This window comes from Papilio machaon, chromosome 28 (assembly GCF_912999745.1).
Source record: "Papilio machaon chromosome 28, ilPapMach1.1, whole genome shotgun sequence".
NCBI classification, from domain to species: domain Eukaryota; kingdom Metazoa; phylum Arthropoda; class Insecta; order Lepidoptera; family Papilionidae; genus Papilio; species Papilio machaon.
The window spans coordinates 4,370,812-4,389,194 of record NC_060013.1 but is presented as its reverse complement, the minus strand read 5'-3'; the positions used below and the strand labels follow the sequence as shown (position 1 = coordinate 4,389,194).

Here is an 18,383-nt window from a genome sequence, read left to right as displayed (position 1 = left end):
ATTCGTTCGCAAATTCGTGTCATAACTTGTTTGTTTTTGTTGTGAAGAGGTCATGATATTTGTGCAAAATTAAGAAAAAAACTGTAAATTAAGGTGCTTAATGAGGTAACTTCATACATTGACATTCAGGTAAGTCCTATTAAATATTATTTTAGCATTTTGTAACCATAATCATTGCAAAATTAGAAATTTTGTGTTAAACTTTCTTGCGGTTGGCGTGCGCGCCCTCGTACGCATTCGTACTTAGCAAAATTGACCTTGATCTACCAGAACATAAAGTACATTATTTTTAATCATATTTTCCCAGCCATACGGTTATTGTTGTTCCGATGATAATAAGTTGATTTGCACTTTACATTACGTAAGTGCAATATTTTAATTTATTTCCCAAATATATAATTTGTATTATGTTTGTTAAAGATAACTAAACGTTTTTGATGAATAAAATAATTCAGTTATACTTATTAAATATTGTTACAGATAAACCATGTCGCAAAGAAATACGAAAATGATGATGCTTTTAGCACAAAAAAATAAGGCGTTGAGGGAAAAGTTTAAGGAATCCAAACAATTACAACGTAATATTAAAACGATCGATCCCGACTTTTTTCCTACTAGTGATTCAGATGATGATCCCGCATTTTCAAGATTCAACAGTGCTGATCAATTACTAGCTCCGATTCTTCCTTCCTCAAATGGTTTCGACTTTGAAGATTCACATTTTTTATCGGGTCCGTGTACATCAAACGTTGATTATTTCGCTATGCATCAGGATGATCAAAACACAGAAATCGGGAATAACAACAAATCCCCTAACTCGTTGATCACATTGACAACTGTGCCAATTATTGAACATAATGATTTAAGTGATAATACTATTTGCACTTCTGAATCTCTTAGGAATAATTCAAATGTGATAAGTGTTCAATACGAAAAATCTGTTGAGAATTCATCTCAAGGACACGAAGTGACACCAAATGATAATCTTAGGGACACCGAGAATCTGACACAAAACGAGATAGCTGATGGAAATACACATAATCTTACAACTTATACTAAGGCCGGTACAATTAGGAAAAGAAAAAAACACGACCAACCTCTCAAAGTCAGAAATGAAGTGAAAAAAAGTGAGATTAGAGAGAAACATAACGTTAAACCACCCTGTCCTGCTTCATGCAAAAAGCAGTGTATCCAAAATATATCGGAAGAGCAGCGAAAAATTATAAATGAGAGCTTCTGGAGTTTGAATGACAAAGAGAGGAAGGCTTATATGCTGCATCACACCTCAGCTAAATCTGTGAAACAAAGAACAGTAACAAGATTTGAATCAGAGGAGTACAGAAAAAAAGTAAGCTACAGTTATTCACTTAAGGACGTGCTCGGTACAAAGTATGGAGTATGTAAAACCTTCTTTTTGACAACTTTGGGCTACAAATCATCTAATGACAAACCTTTACATACGGCTTTGGCCAATTCTAACGACACGGTTGCACCACCAGTAGACAAAAGACTGGGAGCTACTCCTCACAATAAAATTGAATCTACTCCTATTAAGGAACATATAATGAGCTTTGAGCCGAGTATATCTCATTACAGGCGTGAACACGCTCCCAATCGCTTATACTTACCCAGTGATTTGACAATCAGTGCGATGCATAAAGACTTTTTAGAAAAAAATCCGTCTTGCAAAGTATCTTACGATAAATATCGAGAAGTAGTCGCAGAATTAAATATTTCTTTTGTAAAGCTTGGCCACGAAGAGTGTGAGGACTGTGAAGAGTTCCGTTTACACGATGATACACATACCAAAGAAAACCTTAAAGAAGACTGTCTAGGTTGCACGAAGTGGAAAAGTCATAACAAACGGGCATACATGTCCAGAGAGCAGTATAAATTAGACAGTGAGCTAAATGAAACTGATACTGTTGTATATTCTGCTGATTTACAAAAAGTTATCATGCTGCCCAGGATAGACATGTTCAAAACTGCTATTTTTACTCATAGGATAGTGGTTTACAACGAAAGTTTCGTGCCAACTGGTCAAGGCCGAAAAGATTTGAGTGTTTTTCCTGTACTATGGTATGAAGGGTTGTTTGGACGTTCCAAAGCCGAAATTATAAGTGCATACTATCAATTTTTTATTTTTCATCGGGATAAAAAAAATATCATACTATGGGTTGATAATTGTTCCTCCCAGAACAAAAACTGGACGTTTTTTTCTTTCTTAATTTATATTATAAATTCTAAGGATATCAACGCCGACAAGATTGTCATCAAATATTTTGAATCCGGCCACACCTTTATGTCAGCTGATAGTTTCCATCATAGGGAAGAGCTGTCCATAAAACGCATGAAAAACAAAATTTATGATTTCGCAGATTTTTCTCAGGCAGTTAGCACTGCAGGAAAAAATGTAAAACTTAAAGAGATGAACATGCAAGACTTTTATGACTGGGATGATTATACCACACAATATGCACTGTCTCGAATTAAACCGCGTCCATATGTCAGCGAAATGGTTGAAGTTGAAGTTAAAAGAGGCAGTTTTGATATCACCTACAAAACAGGATTCGATCAAAATGCAATTACTGCTAGCATTATAGGAAAAAAAAATTTAAAAAGTCATGTCTTGCCTCCACCAAAAAAGAAAACTGCTCCGGAAGGAATTTCAAGAAACAAAAAAGAAAATATTTTGAAATCTTTTCAAAATATAATACCACAAAATAGAATGTCCTTTTGGAGAGAACTCCCTACTTTTGACTACTAAAATTCCTTCCAAAAACCGTTTGTTTTTAAATATTTTTTTATGTAATTTCAAATTTTAATAATAAAAAAACGTTATATATATACTTTAATTGTTTTTTTTTCAAATAATACATATTTTATTCGATAGAAAATACATTCCTTTTTGTATACACACATGTTTGAGAAGAGCTAACGAAAAAGCGGTATCTCAATTTTAATTCTATAGTTTACTAAGCGGTGTAACCGTATCTCATGAATAAAGTACATTATTATACATTTTTGATAATTTAACTAATGTGATAACAAATACACCCTATATAATATATAAATAATATTTAACAAATAAAAAAAACTATACATAAAGTATATATATAACTATTTTTACATAACTTCAATTATCTCAAAACTCGCTTTCTTTGAGTTACCGCTTTTGCGCTTAGTTGGGCAGTATAAATGTTTAAAAAACATTAACATGGTTCATCAGCAAAATAAATACCAAGAGGCGTTAAAAGAGGTAAAGGAAAATGAAGCCATAATAGTTTGTGACTTCTCGGAAAATTATCAAGCAAAACTTGCTGAAGAAATCCAGGCAATGCATTAATAAAAAAATAAAATAAAATAGCCTTTACTGCTTTACAGTTTGTTTACAGTTAATATTAAATGCCTATTTACTAAAAAACTAAATTAACTTATTTCTAATTTGTATTTGAAATGTTTTTACTATCGGCAACTGGTAGTTTGTTTTGTAAAGCTTGTCTGTCGACAAAGGCAATGCATTATGGGGCATCAAACCTTCAGATATGCCTAGAATATTTTGGAAAAACCAGTCACAATCATTTTGCACATTATCTGATAATACAAATCACCAACCAGCCGCTATTTGGCCACATCTCACTCCTGTTAAATATTAAACATATTTAATTTTAAAAGGAAAATAACGGAAACCAATAAAAAAAATTAAGCATTCACAAAATTTGTTTTCAAAGAATTGAATATCCGAGATTAAATAGAAAATATAGAAAGAGAGGAAAGCCTCATTTAAACTGATGAATCATACTTCTATAGTTTCAATGTGTGTCAACATTCTTGGACGTATAGTTCTAGACATATTCATGCAAACAAGCATTCCCTTTAATGAACATTATTAAAATTTAGAGTAGTGACAGCATTCTGCATGTTGTTCATTCCCTATATAAAATGCCACGCCAAGCTGACTTTGTATTGTCCAAGATATAAAAATGTTTCCAAACTGTTAAAACAAATTGATATTGTATTTTATAAAAACACCAGAAAGCAATAGCTTTTAATATTGTTTCTAATTTTGATTACATAACAACAACACTGATGAAACAAAACCAACAAATACCAATACAAAGATTATTGTTTGACTATGACACAATGAAGATAGTTAATACATTGTACAGAAGTAATTTACGACACTCTCCATGCCACATTGATCAGGATGAGAGGGAAGTACAAGAATGAGTTCTTCGAGATAATGAAAAATTGGGATGCATACTGTATTGGATTAACTGTTTCTGATGAAGTAGAAGACCTAGGGTTTCGAACCCTCAAAGATTCTATCGAAGCTGAGTTAATAGAAAAGTTCAATAAATACGACATTCGAGGGCTTCTTGATCTTATGTCATGCCGCCGAGTATCCGCCAAAAGAGACGTAGCTGTGCCCATCTCCTTATATTTATCAAACTTGAGCAAGAATTACGGACATCCGATACTCCATCCAACAGAGGGTATCGAAAAACTACGACTAAATTCTAAGAAACATATCGATGTTGATGACCAAATAGCAAGGAAGTTGTTGTGGATGTTTAGGAAGACCTACTTTACCAACTATTTCAGAAAGAATGGCCACTACCCCAAACATAAAGTCCTCGGAGACGTTCATCCTATCTTAGATGAGTGCTTAAAAGATGAACGAGCATTAACGAACAATGAATCGAAGACTCTGCCACTGTCTGCGTGGAGTAACGTCAAACTCGAAAAAAATCATGACATGAGCTTGGAGATAGATGAAAAAGAATTGCTGAAAGACACCGCATGTTCTCCTCCCAGAGAGGAATAGTCGCTCGCTGTCAGTGAGTCATTACAGACGTTGTCGTTGCGCGTAAAATTGTTTATAAGTACCCGCTGAAGTGAAATATTTTGAAGTAATTATGGCGAAGTGTGCAAAATGCAATAAATTGTTAAACAAGAAGTGCCCAGGATTGCAGTGCGCTAAATGTACGAAATGGATTCACGGGGCATGCGCCGATTTGTCCCCCGAGCAGCTCAACATGCTGTTTGACACCGACGACGCAGAGTGGAAATGCAGCTCGTGCAGCGACGGTGCCAGGCCCAGACGCGTCTCCTTTATTATGCCAGACCCCGAGGAAGAACTCATCGATACCGAAAATACACTCGAGACTTCGGATGTTATCCAAAAAATTACTCAAAAAATCACTAAAAATATAATGTATGAAATACGTAAGGATATAAGAGAAACTGTACAAAAAGAACTACAAAGCATATTACAATTTTATTCCGATAAAATAGACGAATACGAAACAAAAATGAAATATTACGAAAATCAAGTAAACGAATATAAGAATACATGTAAAAATTTAAACCTAAAAAACGAAGTGTTAGAACAAAAAATAAATGCTATATCTCAAAATATATTAAGTAATCGCCTCGAGATCCACGGTTTACAAGAACAAAAGGACGAAAATATTATGTCTGTAACGAAATTAATATGCTCAAAATTAAACCAACGGCAAGATGCTATCTTAGAGGTCTACCGAAAAAAGATTAACAAACGGAACTCAAATATTACTAACCCCACCCCAATCGTGGTTGTCCTGTCTCACGGCGAAGAAAATAAATGGCTTAGCTCGGCGAGGAACACCATCATAAATTGCAAAGACATAGGACGCAGCGATGATTCAAGAATACGAATACGCGAATCGCTTACACCAAATAATTCATTTTTACTATGGAAAGCTAAGGATACTCTTCTGCGAAACGGGTTGTGCAAGTTCGTTTGGTACAAGAAAGGATCAATCTTCGCTAGACGTACAGAGACTGACAAACCCCATATTATTAGATCTACCGAGGACATTGAAAGACTGGAGTCAACGATAAAAAGTCAAAACAATACCCAATGAACCGCTACTATAGAAGAAACTAACCTGGACAACTGGAATGATTTTATTAACAACACATCTCACAGTAAACCAAACGCGTTAATTATCTTCCATGTAAACATCAGATCAATTATCAAAAACTTTCCTCAACTTGAGTATATTATAACGAATAGCACGAAAATTATAAGTATTATTGCTATAACGGAAGCGAATATTTCAGCGGACTGCACTAATTTATTTAAACTCGAAAACTACGAAATGTACTATGAATTGCGTGACAAGAGAAGAGGTGGCGGAGTTATTCTATATGTGCACAATAGTTTAAAATTTAACAGAAGACCTACAAATACTCTTTCGTTCGAGTGTATCACAGGTACGTTAACTACAAGTTATGACTACAAGACGGACATCTGTGTGGTGTACAGGCCGCCGAACTTAAGTAAGCCACTTTTTGTTTACGAATTGTCGCGACTAATCAAGTTATCCCCATCGAAGACCAATTATGTGCTTATAGGTGATATGAACATTGATATATCACAATGTAACACCCTCACCTTACAATATTTAAATGTATTGAGCGAGTTAGGATTAGAATCGGGAATCAGTCAATATACGCGAGTGGAATTAAAAAATGATCGCATTACCAAAACATGTATAGATCATATTTTTATCCTTGCGTCGTTACTACAAAATAACACTGAACGATTCATAAAAACTGCAGTTGTAAACAATGCGATCGCCGACCACTTCATTACCGGATTAGTCATTGTCGATAACTGTAGTATAGTGCGGAATAGGCAAAACGTACTTAAACTCGATAAAAATAAAGTCCAATCTCTATTGCGCGATATTGACTGGAGCCCGGCGCTTGCATACGAAGACATTAAATATGTATGTGAACAATTAACTCCTGTAATAACACATCTTATAAATGTATGCATAGCGAAAAGTACTTACCCAGATAAGTTAAAAATTGGTGTTATAAGACCAATACACAAAAAGGGTGCTTTCAATGTTTTTAATAACTATAGGCCAATCACAATTCTCTCTTGTATAGATAAAATTATAGAAAAGTATATCGGCAATGAATTGTGCAAGTATCTAATTAATAACAACATAATAGACGAACGTCAATATGGTTTTCAAAAAAATAAAAACACAACGCAACTACGAGTATATCGACAAAAATGAATCTATATCTAGAATCTACAAGAGCTAATAAAACTATTGAATTATAGCCCTTATAATTGTAAAACAGTGATCCACTGTGCGCAGGACATGTAATACGGACATGTTTACCATCAAGAGCTCCTATGCAGTTAGGAAAATTTGCTTTCTTGTCAAACTCAATAGCGACATCTTCTAGAACCTGTTTTGTTATAGGAGGTATATTTTGACTTGATAGATGTTTCCATATGGCGCGACAAACTGTCCTTACAATTTTTGCTATTGTACTTGCTCCTCGGAAGTAATTCGTATGCATGGTTTTAAAGTCACTGCCGGTTGCTAGAAATCTAAAATGAAATAATAATTAGTAGGCAAATAATAAAATAATACAAATGTAGGTATAATCAAACTCAAACCGCGCAGGTAATAGTGTTGCTAAAGGAATAGATTTTCAAAGATAGACAGGTAGTTTTTCAAAGAAGTACTCAATAAATATTTTACATTATGGTTGTTCTAGGCAAAGTCAATCAGTTTTTAACTTGCCTAAGTCAAGAAAAAGCAGAAAATTATTCTTTTTCGGCGGCCAGCCATTTATATGAAATTGGATGGACCGAAAGTACTTATGAAAGTTATATCAAATTTTATATGTAGTATAAATGGAATCTAGGGAATTTTAGTCTTTATTACTATTTTTCACTTGTGAAGTTTTTTGTTGCAGGTAATGATTTAGTCAAGAAGTGGAAGGCCATAAAAGATAATTTTGCTAAATATCAAAAAAAACTAAAAGATGCCAATCGATCAGGAGCTGGAGCTGCAAAAATTAAAGAATATCACTTGAATAAACAATTACAGTTTTTGAAAAAGGTTTCACAAAATGCAACTGATTCCAGTTTATGCGTAGCGGAAGGAGATATTGAGAATTGCGTTGAATTGCGAGCATTGCCTCGTTATAAAAGTCAACCACGAAAACGAAAGGCAGATGATAAGGATGATATTGAAGAAGATTTATTGGCAATATTAAAAACACCGGAGAATAGACATTTGCATTTTTTCAAGGGGATTTTACCATCTCTACAATCGTTAAATGAGAATCAAACATTGATATTTCAAAGTCGGGTGCTTCAAATATTAACCGACATTCTTCAACCTTCAATTCATCAAAATACACATCACGGCTATAATCAAGAATATCAGCATCAGGGTTACAATCAAGGATATTCAACTATGAGATACGATAATACGGTTCAGAGTGGCTACCACACTTCTACTCCTGGAAGTTCGATTACTGAACAGAGGACTACCTCATCATCAAACCAACAACGTCCAATAAATTCACCATTTTTACTGGACGAAACGTCAGCTACTTCCTATGTTTCACAAGATGAGGAGTTTGATTTTTCTTAAATTGATCATTACATTTTTTAAGGCCTATTAAAGTATTCTTAAAGTAAGAAAATTGTATAATGCAAAAAGCTTAATTTGATTCTGTCTTGTTTCATTTGAACCTGGCTTTGTACCACTAGGTACCCCCAAACCATGAACACTAGTGATGCAAAATTTTTATCGACACCCCGCTAGTACCACAGGTGTATAAAGCCAGGGGTACAAATAAAACTAAACATTTGATTCCGAGTGCCATAAACATCAATAAAAAAAAATAAGAAACCTATTTGTTTTACCTTAAAGTTAAGCCCAGCATTTCCAAAGCAGTAACTGGTTTTCTTCCTTTATTTTTTTTCTTCTGTATATATTTTGATAACTCGCTTAATAGCTCTTCAAATGATGATATCATTCTAAAGTAGGCAACAATTTTTTTTTCGTCTATCTTTAATGCTTCGTATTTTTTAGAAAAGAACTCGCCATTTGGATTCATACCCTTACTTAATGGATGTATCCAGTATCTTCTTTGCCGTATTTTTAAGATAGAATAATGTCTTCTTAATAACAAATAAGCAATAAGTTTATTACGATCCATCGCAGAGAGACGTCTATCCACACTCAAAAATCACGAGAAAATGGTTGCCCTACCATAATGCCCTGTTTCGCGACGCCGCAACGCGGCAACGCAACTGCCGATTTTGGCGTTGCGGCGCCGCAAAAATAAGCAGTTTGCGTTATGTGTTTCGGCCCTTAAAGCTACTCTTAAAGACATTGTACGGCAGCACAAACAAGAACATTGCGTTAAGTATGTTGTGGACGAGATGGCAGCGCAGCATGGAATAATTGTTTTACGTCTACCCCCATACCACTGTGAGTGTTAAACGATATGTTGCAAGAAATAACAAAACCTTCAAAATGACAGAAGTAAAAAAATTTTTGAAGGACTTCAAAATATCACACCTGAAAAATGGAGTAGCTGCGTATCTCATATAATTAAAGAAGAAGACAAAATGTATGGTCTCGACCACATGATCGATAATGTTTCAGACTGATTTATTATTAATGTCACCAAAAGCGATAGTGGTGATTTTTTTCTGATGATGAATAAAAACAAATTATGTAATAAGAGATGTTTTTTTTTTTCATTACCTACCTATAATTGTTATATTTTATAATCTATAGTTTCAACTACATGATGTATTGAAAATAGGACAGTCTTACAAGTTTCCTCACAATGTTTCCCTTAATGTTTAAAACACTCAGTATTCAGTATAGGTAGATACTATAGGAACATAGTCGTCGAAAACTCGTTGATATGTAGAAAGCACGATGTAATGACCACTATATATACTATTTACTCCATTTTGTTATGTAATATCATGTAAGATTACTAATACTAGTATATAAGAACCTAGCACATAAATTCCTCAACATCCCTTTGTCTTAAATTATTTTGTTAATTTCGTAACATTGTATTTACCGTTCCCACATAAATTAACTAATATATATTTGTTTAAGTATTGATAAGTACCATTTCCTAATAACTTGTTTAAACCTGTCAATACGACATTTAAGAGTGTTGTTCACACGATACCCTTAGTATATATTCGATGTCTAAATGGGATCGACACACTCACTGTTTCGACGTACTACTGTTAACATGGAATTGTATACTAGAAAAATAAATTATTTTATTTAAAAGTTTTTGCCACTTGTCCACATAACGACTAAAATTCGAACCCAGTTCGGCACACTAACTATTTACTAGACAATCGAAGCAACCTCTTTCATTCATGAGTTTTTTCAATCATTCACTTTGTCACAACGCTGATTTTATTTCATCAAAAACTGACAACACAGTAAACGTCAGTTGAATTCATCTAATTAAAATTACGACGGTAATTTTGCAATATTGTGAATTAATAAAGAAGTTTAATTAATCAATGGTATTAATTTATAATTTAACATAATGTACGAATGAACCGCAAAGGCAACAAAATGTTAGGAGTAGACAGTGAGAGGAATTATAAAAAGTTCAAGAGATTCGAAATTTGAACATCAATAACAAACATTGACAGCTTTGACCAGAGTGTTATAAAAACAATAGCCAACAATTTCCATGTCACTGAAAAACTTATGTCTACCATTGGCCAGTTGCGATGGAAGTTGACATACATTTCCAAGGATCTGCAGCAAGTCTCAGACAAATATTAAACATATTGACTTAAAAGGAAAATAACGGAAACCAATAAAAAAATAGCAATCGCAAAATTTGTTTTCAAAGAATTTAATATCCTAGGTCCAAGATATAAAAATGTTTCCAAACTGTTAAAACAAATTGTTATTGTATTTTATAAAAACACCAGGAAGCTTTCGCTTTTAATATTGTTTCTAAATTTGACTACAGCATATTAATACATTGTACAGAAGTTCTAGCAACAAGAAGTCAACTGGGATACGTTCATTATATTTTTATTTGCCAGTAAATTAGATTGTTTAACTATTACTAAGTGGGAAGAGCACAGAAATTCTTTGGCTGATAGCCCGACATTAGAGTGTTTTTATAATTTTTTGAAACAAAGGGCCGACGTTCTAGAGATGGTTAGCGTAAGCACAAGCGACTAGATCGAAAAACAGCGTTCAAGCGCATAGATAAGGTTCAGAAAGCCTTTGTTGCCACAAGCGCTTGTCGTGGAGTTGCGGAAAACTGAGCCCCTACTACTAAGATATTTAATAGACACGCTAATTAATATTTTCACTTCATTTTATTTGCACAAACCCTTTTATGTTTTGTCGCCCAGTTTATCCTCAATGTCTACGTGCTTATGTGTGAAACATAGTAATTTTGAATTTCTTCACCGAGCAATGATTAAAATTGGTTTAATATCTGAATGTATACAAGTTATCCTACAGGAAATTTCATGTGATATAAATAACTATGATTGCATGTGGAATAAGTGTCCGAAATGTAAGGAAAAAACAATTAGATATCCAGATATAATCAATGAAAAATTAGAGCAGCAAGTTAAGGTTAAGTTGGGGTAAAGTAGACCATACCTATAAAAAAAAGATGGAAACGAGGTGAAGGAAATAACTACCAAGAAAACGGGCAAAATCATCAAAAAAGATACCTTACAGGACTTGAAGAAACATTTTGAAAGTCAATTATAAATGTTTAAAAAACATCAACATGGTTCATCAGCAAAATAAATAACAAGAGGCGTTAAAAGAGGTAAAGGAAAATGAAGCCATAATAGTTTGCAACTTCTCGGAAATTTATCAAGCTAAACTTGCTAAAGAAATCCAGGCAATTCATTAATAAAAAAATAAAATAAAATAGCCTTTACTGCTTTACAGTTTGTTTACAGTTAATATTAAATGCCTATTTACTAAAAAACTAAATTCACTTATTTCTAATTTGTATTTGAAATGTTATAATTATCGGCAACTGGTAGTTTGTTTTGTAAAGCTTGTCTGTCGACAAAGGCAATGCATTATGGGGCATCAAACCTTCAGATATGCCTACAATGATATTTTGGAAAAACCAGTCACAATCATTTTGCACATTATCTGATAAGACAAATCACCAACCAGCCGCTATTTGGGCACATCTCACTCCTGTTAAATATTAAATTGAATTTTAAAAGGAAAATAATGGAAACCAATAAAAAAAATTGAGCATTCGCAAAATTTGTTTTCAAAGAATTGAATATCCGAGATAAAATAGAAAATATAGAAAGAGAGGAAAGCCTCATTTAAACTGATGAATCATACTTCTATAATTTCAATGTGTGTCAACATTCTTGGACGTATAGTTCTAGACATATTCATGCAAACAAGCATTCCCTTTAATGAACATTATTAAAATTTAAGTAAAATGTCAACAAATAAAAATTTATAGTGGTGACAGTATTTTGCATGTTGTTCATTCCCTATATAAAATGCCACGCCAAGCTTTGTATTGTCCAAGATATAAAAATGTTTCCAAACTGTTAAAACAAATTGTTATTGTATTTTATAAAAACACCAGGAAGCTTTCGCTTTTAATATTGTTTCTAATTTTGACTACATAACAACAACACTGATGAAACAAAACCAACAAATAACAATACACAGATTATTGTTTGACTATGACTCAACGAAGATAGTTAATACATTGTACAGAAGTGGTTTTACAACCTCATGCACTCTGTTTGCTGCTCAAATAAGAAGGAATTTTGTTACAAAATCATTGATATCTGTCGGAGTCACAGTAGTGTGATAATTCAGCCACAGATCTATGCCATACAGCAAACATCATAAAATAGAATGTAATATACATTTATACACCAATCGCAATTAAATAACAACAAAGAAATATAGTTATTTAAAATAAATAACTTAGAGAAACAAAAACCATGATATAGAAGTATCAAAAAAGTTGGCTTGTGCCAACCATACTGATTACTGACGAATTAGTGTGATGCAGCAACCTGATATAGAGCCTTGACCTCTGACAACAAGTCTCCACTTTCTCCAATCTCATCTATCCAGCAAAACTGATCACCAAAAATCACCAAAATTTAACACAATATCATGTTATTTCTTTGTATTCACTTTCGTTTAGAATACCATGATTATAAAATCTATTTTTGTAGTACAAGTTGGCAAACAACAAGTTGGTAAACGACCACATGATTTCGCTAAAATAGCGTAGCGACCGTTGCCCAGAGACGTCAACAATTTGCCGATGAGTGGATGGACTGAATAAAGATTTTCCTCCCATGCCGAATACAAGAGAAGGAAGACGACTAAAATTTGGCCTTCGGCACCCAAATCCATCACATCACGGAAATCGAAATGACTTTCAATTCACCCGTCTTGTTTGTGATCGTCGTATTGCAACGGACGAGTGAGCCATTCGTGCAGCAAATACAAATAAACAATCATTAAACAGACTATGAAGAGACTTTTACAAAACTTATAACTTTGCTCAAGAGACAAGTTATAGTTATAACAAATTGAAACATAAATGAAACTTGATGAAAATATTCGCCATATAAAAAACCATGTACAAATGTCACAGCGAACAAGAGACGCCACGCCACAGAGAACAGTTCTATTCTTAGTCTATGTTTCTACTGATTTAATTTGTGACATTCGACAACCTCCGTGAAGTTGGCCCCCTCACTTTAATTTTTTTAACTTTTTTTTACGCAAATCGTTTGAGAATCGTTTCAGAGGGTTTGAGAGAAAAGAAATATCGTTTGAGAGTTCCTACTTTCTCCATAAAAACAATTTCAAATTCTAGTGTTAAGTTGGCCCCCTCACATTACTTTTTTTTATTTTTTTCAATGCGAATCGTTAGAGAGTCGTTTGAGAGACAATAAGAGAAAAGAAATATCGTTTGAGAGTTTTTACTTTTTCTGTAATAAATATTTTAATTCTGGGCATCGAAAGTTACAAATCGATTTTCCTTTTTTTCCGAATTAAATATGGCAATCATGCACTTGGACGTTTCAAATTTATTGTGTAGGTAGAGAATGGTAAGAGAGTGATTGAGAGAAAAGAGAAATCGTTTGAGAGTTAATACTTTTTCTGAAATATATATTTCAATGTCGGAATCGAAAGTAACAAATCGATTTTCCTTTTTTCCGAATTAAATATAGCAATCATGCACTTAAACGATTCAAATTTATGGTGTAGGTAGGGAATGGTAATAGAGTGATTGAGAGAAAAGAGAAATCGTTTGAGAGTTAATACTTTTTCTGAAATATATATTTCAATGTCGGAATCGAAAGTTACAAATCGATTTTTCTTTTATTACGAATTAAATATGGCAATCATGCACTAAGACGTTTCAAATTTATTGTGTAGGTAGAGAATGCTTAGAGAGTGATTGAGAGAAAAGAGAAATCGTTTGAGAGTTAATACTTTTTCTGAAAAATATATTTCAATGTCGGAATCGAAAGTTACCAATCGATTTTCCTTTTTTTCCGAAATAATTATGGCAATCATGCACTTAGACGTTTCAAATTTATTGTGTAGGAAGAGAATGATTAGAGAGTGATTGAGAGAAAAGAGAAATCGTTTGAGAGTTAATACTTTTCCTGAAATAAATATTTCAATTTCTGAATCAAAAGTAACAAATCGATTTTCCTTTTTTCCGAATTAAATATGGCAATCATGCACTTAGACGATTCAAATTTATGGTGTAGGTAGAGAATGGTAATAGAGTGATTGAGAGAAAACAGAAATCGTTTGAGAGTTAATAATTTTTTGAAATAAATATTTCAATGTCGGAATCGAAAGTTACAAATCGATTTTCCTTTTATTTCGAATTAAATATGGCAATCATGCACTAAGAGGTTTCAAATTTATTGTGTAGGTAGAGAATGCTTAGAGAGTGATTGAGAGAAAAGAGAAATCGTTTGAGAGTTAATACTTTTTCTTAAATAAATATTTCAATTTCGGAATCGAAAGTTACAGATCGGTTTTCCTTTACTCCGAAATAAATATGGCAATCATGCATTTAGACGTTTCAAATTTATTGTGAAGGTAGAGAATGGTAATAGAGTGATTAAGTGAAAAGAGAAATCGTTTGAGAGTTGATACTTTTCCTGAAATAAATATTTCAATATCGGAATCGTAAGTAACAAATCGATTTTCCTTTTTTCCGAATTAAATATAGCAATCATGCACTTAAACGATTCAAATTTATTTTGTAGGTAGAGAATGCTTATAGAGTAATTAAAAAAAACAGAAATCGTTTGAGAGTTAATACTTTTTCTGAAATATATATTTCAATGTCGGAATCGAAAGTTACAAATCGATTTATTTTTATTTCGAATTAAATACGGCAATCATGCACTAAGACGTTTCAAATTTATTGTATAGGTAGAGAATGCTTAGAGAGTAATTGAGAGAAAAGACAAATCGTTTGAGAATTAATACTTTTTCTGAAATAAATGTTTCAATTTCGGAATCGAAATTAACAAATCGATTGTCCTTTTTTCCGAATTAAATATGGCAATCATCCACTTAGAGGATTCAATTTTATTTTGTAGGTAGAGAATGCTTATAGAGTAATTAAAAAAAACAGAAATCGTTTGAGAGTTAATATTTTTTCTGAAAAAAAAATTTCACTGTCGGAATCGAAAGCTACAAATCGATTTTCCTTTTTTTCGAATTAAATATGGGAATCATGAGGATAAACGATTCAAATTTATTATGTAGGCAGAGAATGATTATAGATTGGTTTAAAGAAAAGAGAAATCGTTTGAGAGTTAATACTTTTTCTGAAATAAATATTAAAAATTTTGAGATTTGTAAGTTTTTGAAAATCGATTTGTTACTTACGATTCCGAAATTGAAACATTTATTTCAGAAAAAGTATTAACTCTCAAACGATTTCTCTTTTCTCTCAATTACTCTCTAAGCATTCTCTACCTATACAATAAATTTGAAACGTCTTAGTGCATGATTGCCATATTTAATTCGAAATAAAAATAAATCGATTTGTAACTTTCGATTCCGACATTGAAATATATATTTCAGAAAAAGTATTAACTCTCAAACGATTTCTGTTTTTTTTTTAATTACTCTATAAGCATTCTCTACCTACAAAATAAATTTGAATCGTTTAAGTGCATGATTGCTATATTTAATTCGGAAAAAAGGAAAATCGATTTGTTACTTTCGATTCCGACATTGAAATATATATTTCAGAAAAAGTATTAACTCTCAAACGATTTCTCTTTTCTCTCAATCACTCTCTTACCATTCTCTACCTACACAATAAATTTGAAACGTCCAAGTGCATGATTGCCATATTTAATTCGGAAAAAAAGGAAAATCGATTTGTAACTTTCGATGCCCAGAATTAAAATATTTATTACAGAAAAAGTAAAAACTCTCAAACGATATTTCTTTTCTCTTAATGTCTCTCAAACGACTCTCTAACGATTCGCATTGAAAAAAATAAAAAAAAGTAAAGTGAGGGGGCCAACTTCACACTAGAATTTGAAATTGTTTTTACGGAGAAAGTAGGAACTCTCAAACGATATTTCTTTTCTCTCAAACCCTCTCAAACGATTTGCGTAAAAAAAAGTTAAAAAAATTAAAGTGAGGGGGCCAACTTCACGGAGGTCATTTGACATTACCACAACCTACGATCAAAGAGTAAGTACCTACTTTTTTTTTTTGCTACTACTGGTGTGTAAATTCGAAAATATTCCCGATAACTTTATTATACCACTAGCTTTTGCCTGCGACTACGTCTGCTTGGAATTACAAATAATGTAATTAGTAGCCTATGTGTTCGTCAAGATTATATTCTAGTCCTATATCTATGCCTTCAGATATATCCGTTGAGCAGGTCTGGAGATACCTTCTAACGAATATCCAAACTTATAATTATATCTAACAGTTTTTATAAATTAGCATCGTGGTCGCCTGATCGATCATTTTGATTTGATTTCCCATCAAAAAAGTTATTTATCTATGGATTTCCTAATTACATGACCCATTTATCCAGAGAAATTGATTTCATCTTAATCAGCTCGTCTATTCGTAGTACGTCTCCACTGAGGGACGCAAAGCCCACCCTAAGGAATTGATTGAATGATGAAGGAAAATTAATAAAACATGTTGAAAATAAATTTAATCAAATATAATGAAGGCAGTTTCGTAATCGTTTAATTCTACTGACAAAACACTTTTATCTAAGTGTATATTTTACAACCATATAAAAGAATTTATCTACAAAAATATTTTTTTTGCTCTTACGCCCTCGCTTTGCTTGGGGATTATAATATCGGCTTGAAAAGAAGCTTCCTAATTTGTTGACACAAATTAAAAATTAACAATTAAAAATTGTGGCAAATGTTCACTTTGAAGGCTTTTTGTGTAAATTAATTCAAAGTATAGCACATCGTATATACAAAAATTATATACATTTTGTATATAGCATTGATGAATCCTCCAAAATTAACAAGAAAAATTATATTTGGCAAACATTTTTCCATTTACTATATTATATAGATTTATGAATCTATACATAGTTTAAAAAAAATAACAGGAAATAATGTAATAAATAAACACGCAATTAAAATAGAAAAATTATCCTATAAAACACCTAATTATTGGTCACTTGCAATATTTTTAACAGTGTGCACACACAGAAAGAAAACACCTTGTACTCATAGGTTCCGCACATTCTGTTCATAACTCGTGGTGGCCTTCAAGAGTAGAGTGAAAAGACATTTACAAAGCTAGCGCATACCATCTTTAGACCACATCATCACTTCATCTGGTGGGATTGTGGTCAAGCGCTAGCTTATTCAATATAAAAAGCCACAAAGAGATTTATTACTCCCTGCCCAGTCATTTCAGACTATAGCTATGTCTAGCCATTTTCATTAATAAAACAACTTGCATTATTTTATATCTAAAAAGTATTGTGTCCATATTTTTTACAGGATTTTTTTTATTTTAATATTATAAAAAAATTACATATTTAAGATGTTATATGTATTCTACATTACTTAATTTTTTTTCTTGTAATTACAAAATAACTGTATAAAATATAACTTTCAACTAACAATGATACAGCAAAATACATGCAAAATTAGTACAAACTTTCCGTAACCTCTGAAAATCAAAATCTTTGCTAACTTAAGCAAAAAAAAAATGAAATTATATTAAAGTTTACTCCAACTAAAGACCTAATTAGTAAACAAAAGGCAAATGTATAAAGTAAGAACATTGAATAAATGTACATATGAAATTCTAAAATCACATTAGTAAATACCGGGAATTGAACCTTGATACATAGATTACAATCAGGTCCAGTGTTTAACAATTGCATTACTGAACATAATCAGTTATGTCATTACCTTTGAACAAATTATTTCCTCAAAATCGAAATCTATTTTGATCCTAGAAAATAAATGTGGTAAAAATCTATAT

General features: G+C 32.4%; 2 protein-coding genes across 2 annotated transcripts; one reads left to right on the top strand and one right to left on the bottom strand.

The window, feature by feature from the left end:
* Nucleotides 1-109: 109 nt before the first annotated feature.
* LOC106711874 lies at nucleotides 110-3,346 on the top strand. The gene is made up of 3 exons (XM_045684890.1): nucleotides 110-129; nucleotides 481-2,518; nucleotides 3,230-3,346. Exons 2-3 carry the CDS (start codon nucleotides 488-490, stop codon nucleotides 3,344-3,346), a joined length of 2,148 nt encoding a protein of 715 aa, XP_045540846.1. The 5' UTR covers nucleotides 110-129; nucleotides 481-487.
* A 3,425-nt stretch (nucleotides 3,347-6,771) lies between these two features.
* On the bottom strand, nucleotides 6,772-9,507 carry LOC123722600. Its single transcript, XM_045684889.1, has 3 exons — nucleotides 8,735-9,507; nucleotides 7,060-7,402; nucleotides 6,772-6,798 (listed from the first exon to the last, which is right to left on the bottom strand). The coding sequence occupies exons 1-3, from the start codon at nucleotides 9,028-9,030 to the stop codon at nucleotides 6,772-6,774; spliced, it is 666 nt and encodes a 221-aa protein (XP_045540845.1). The 5' UTR covers nucleotides 9,031-9,507.
* Nucleotides 9,508-18,383: the final 8,876 nt, after the last annotated feature.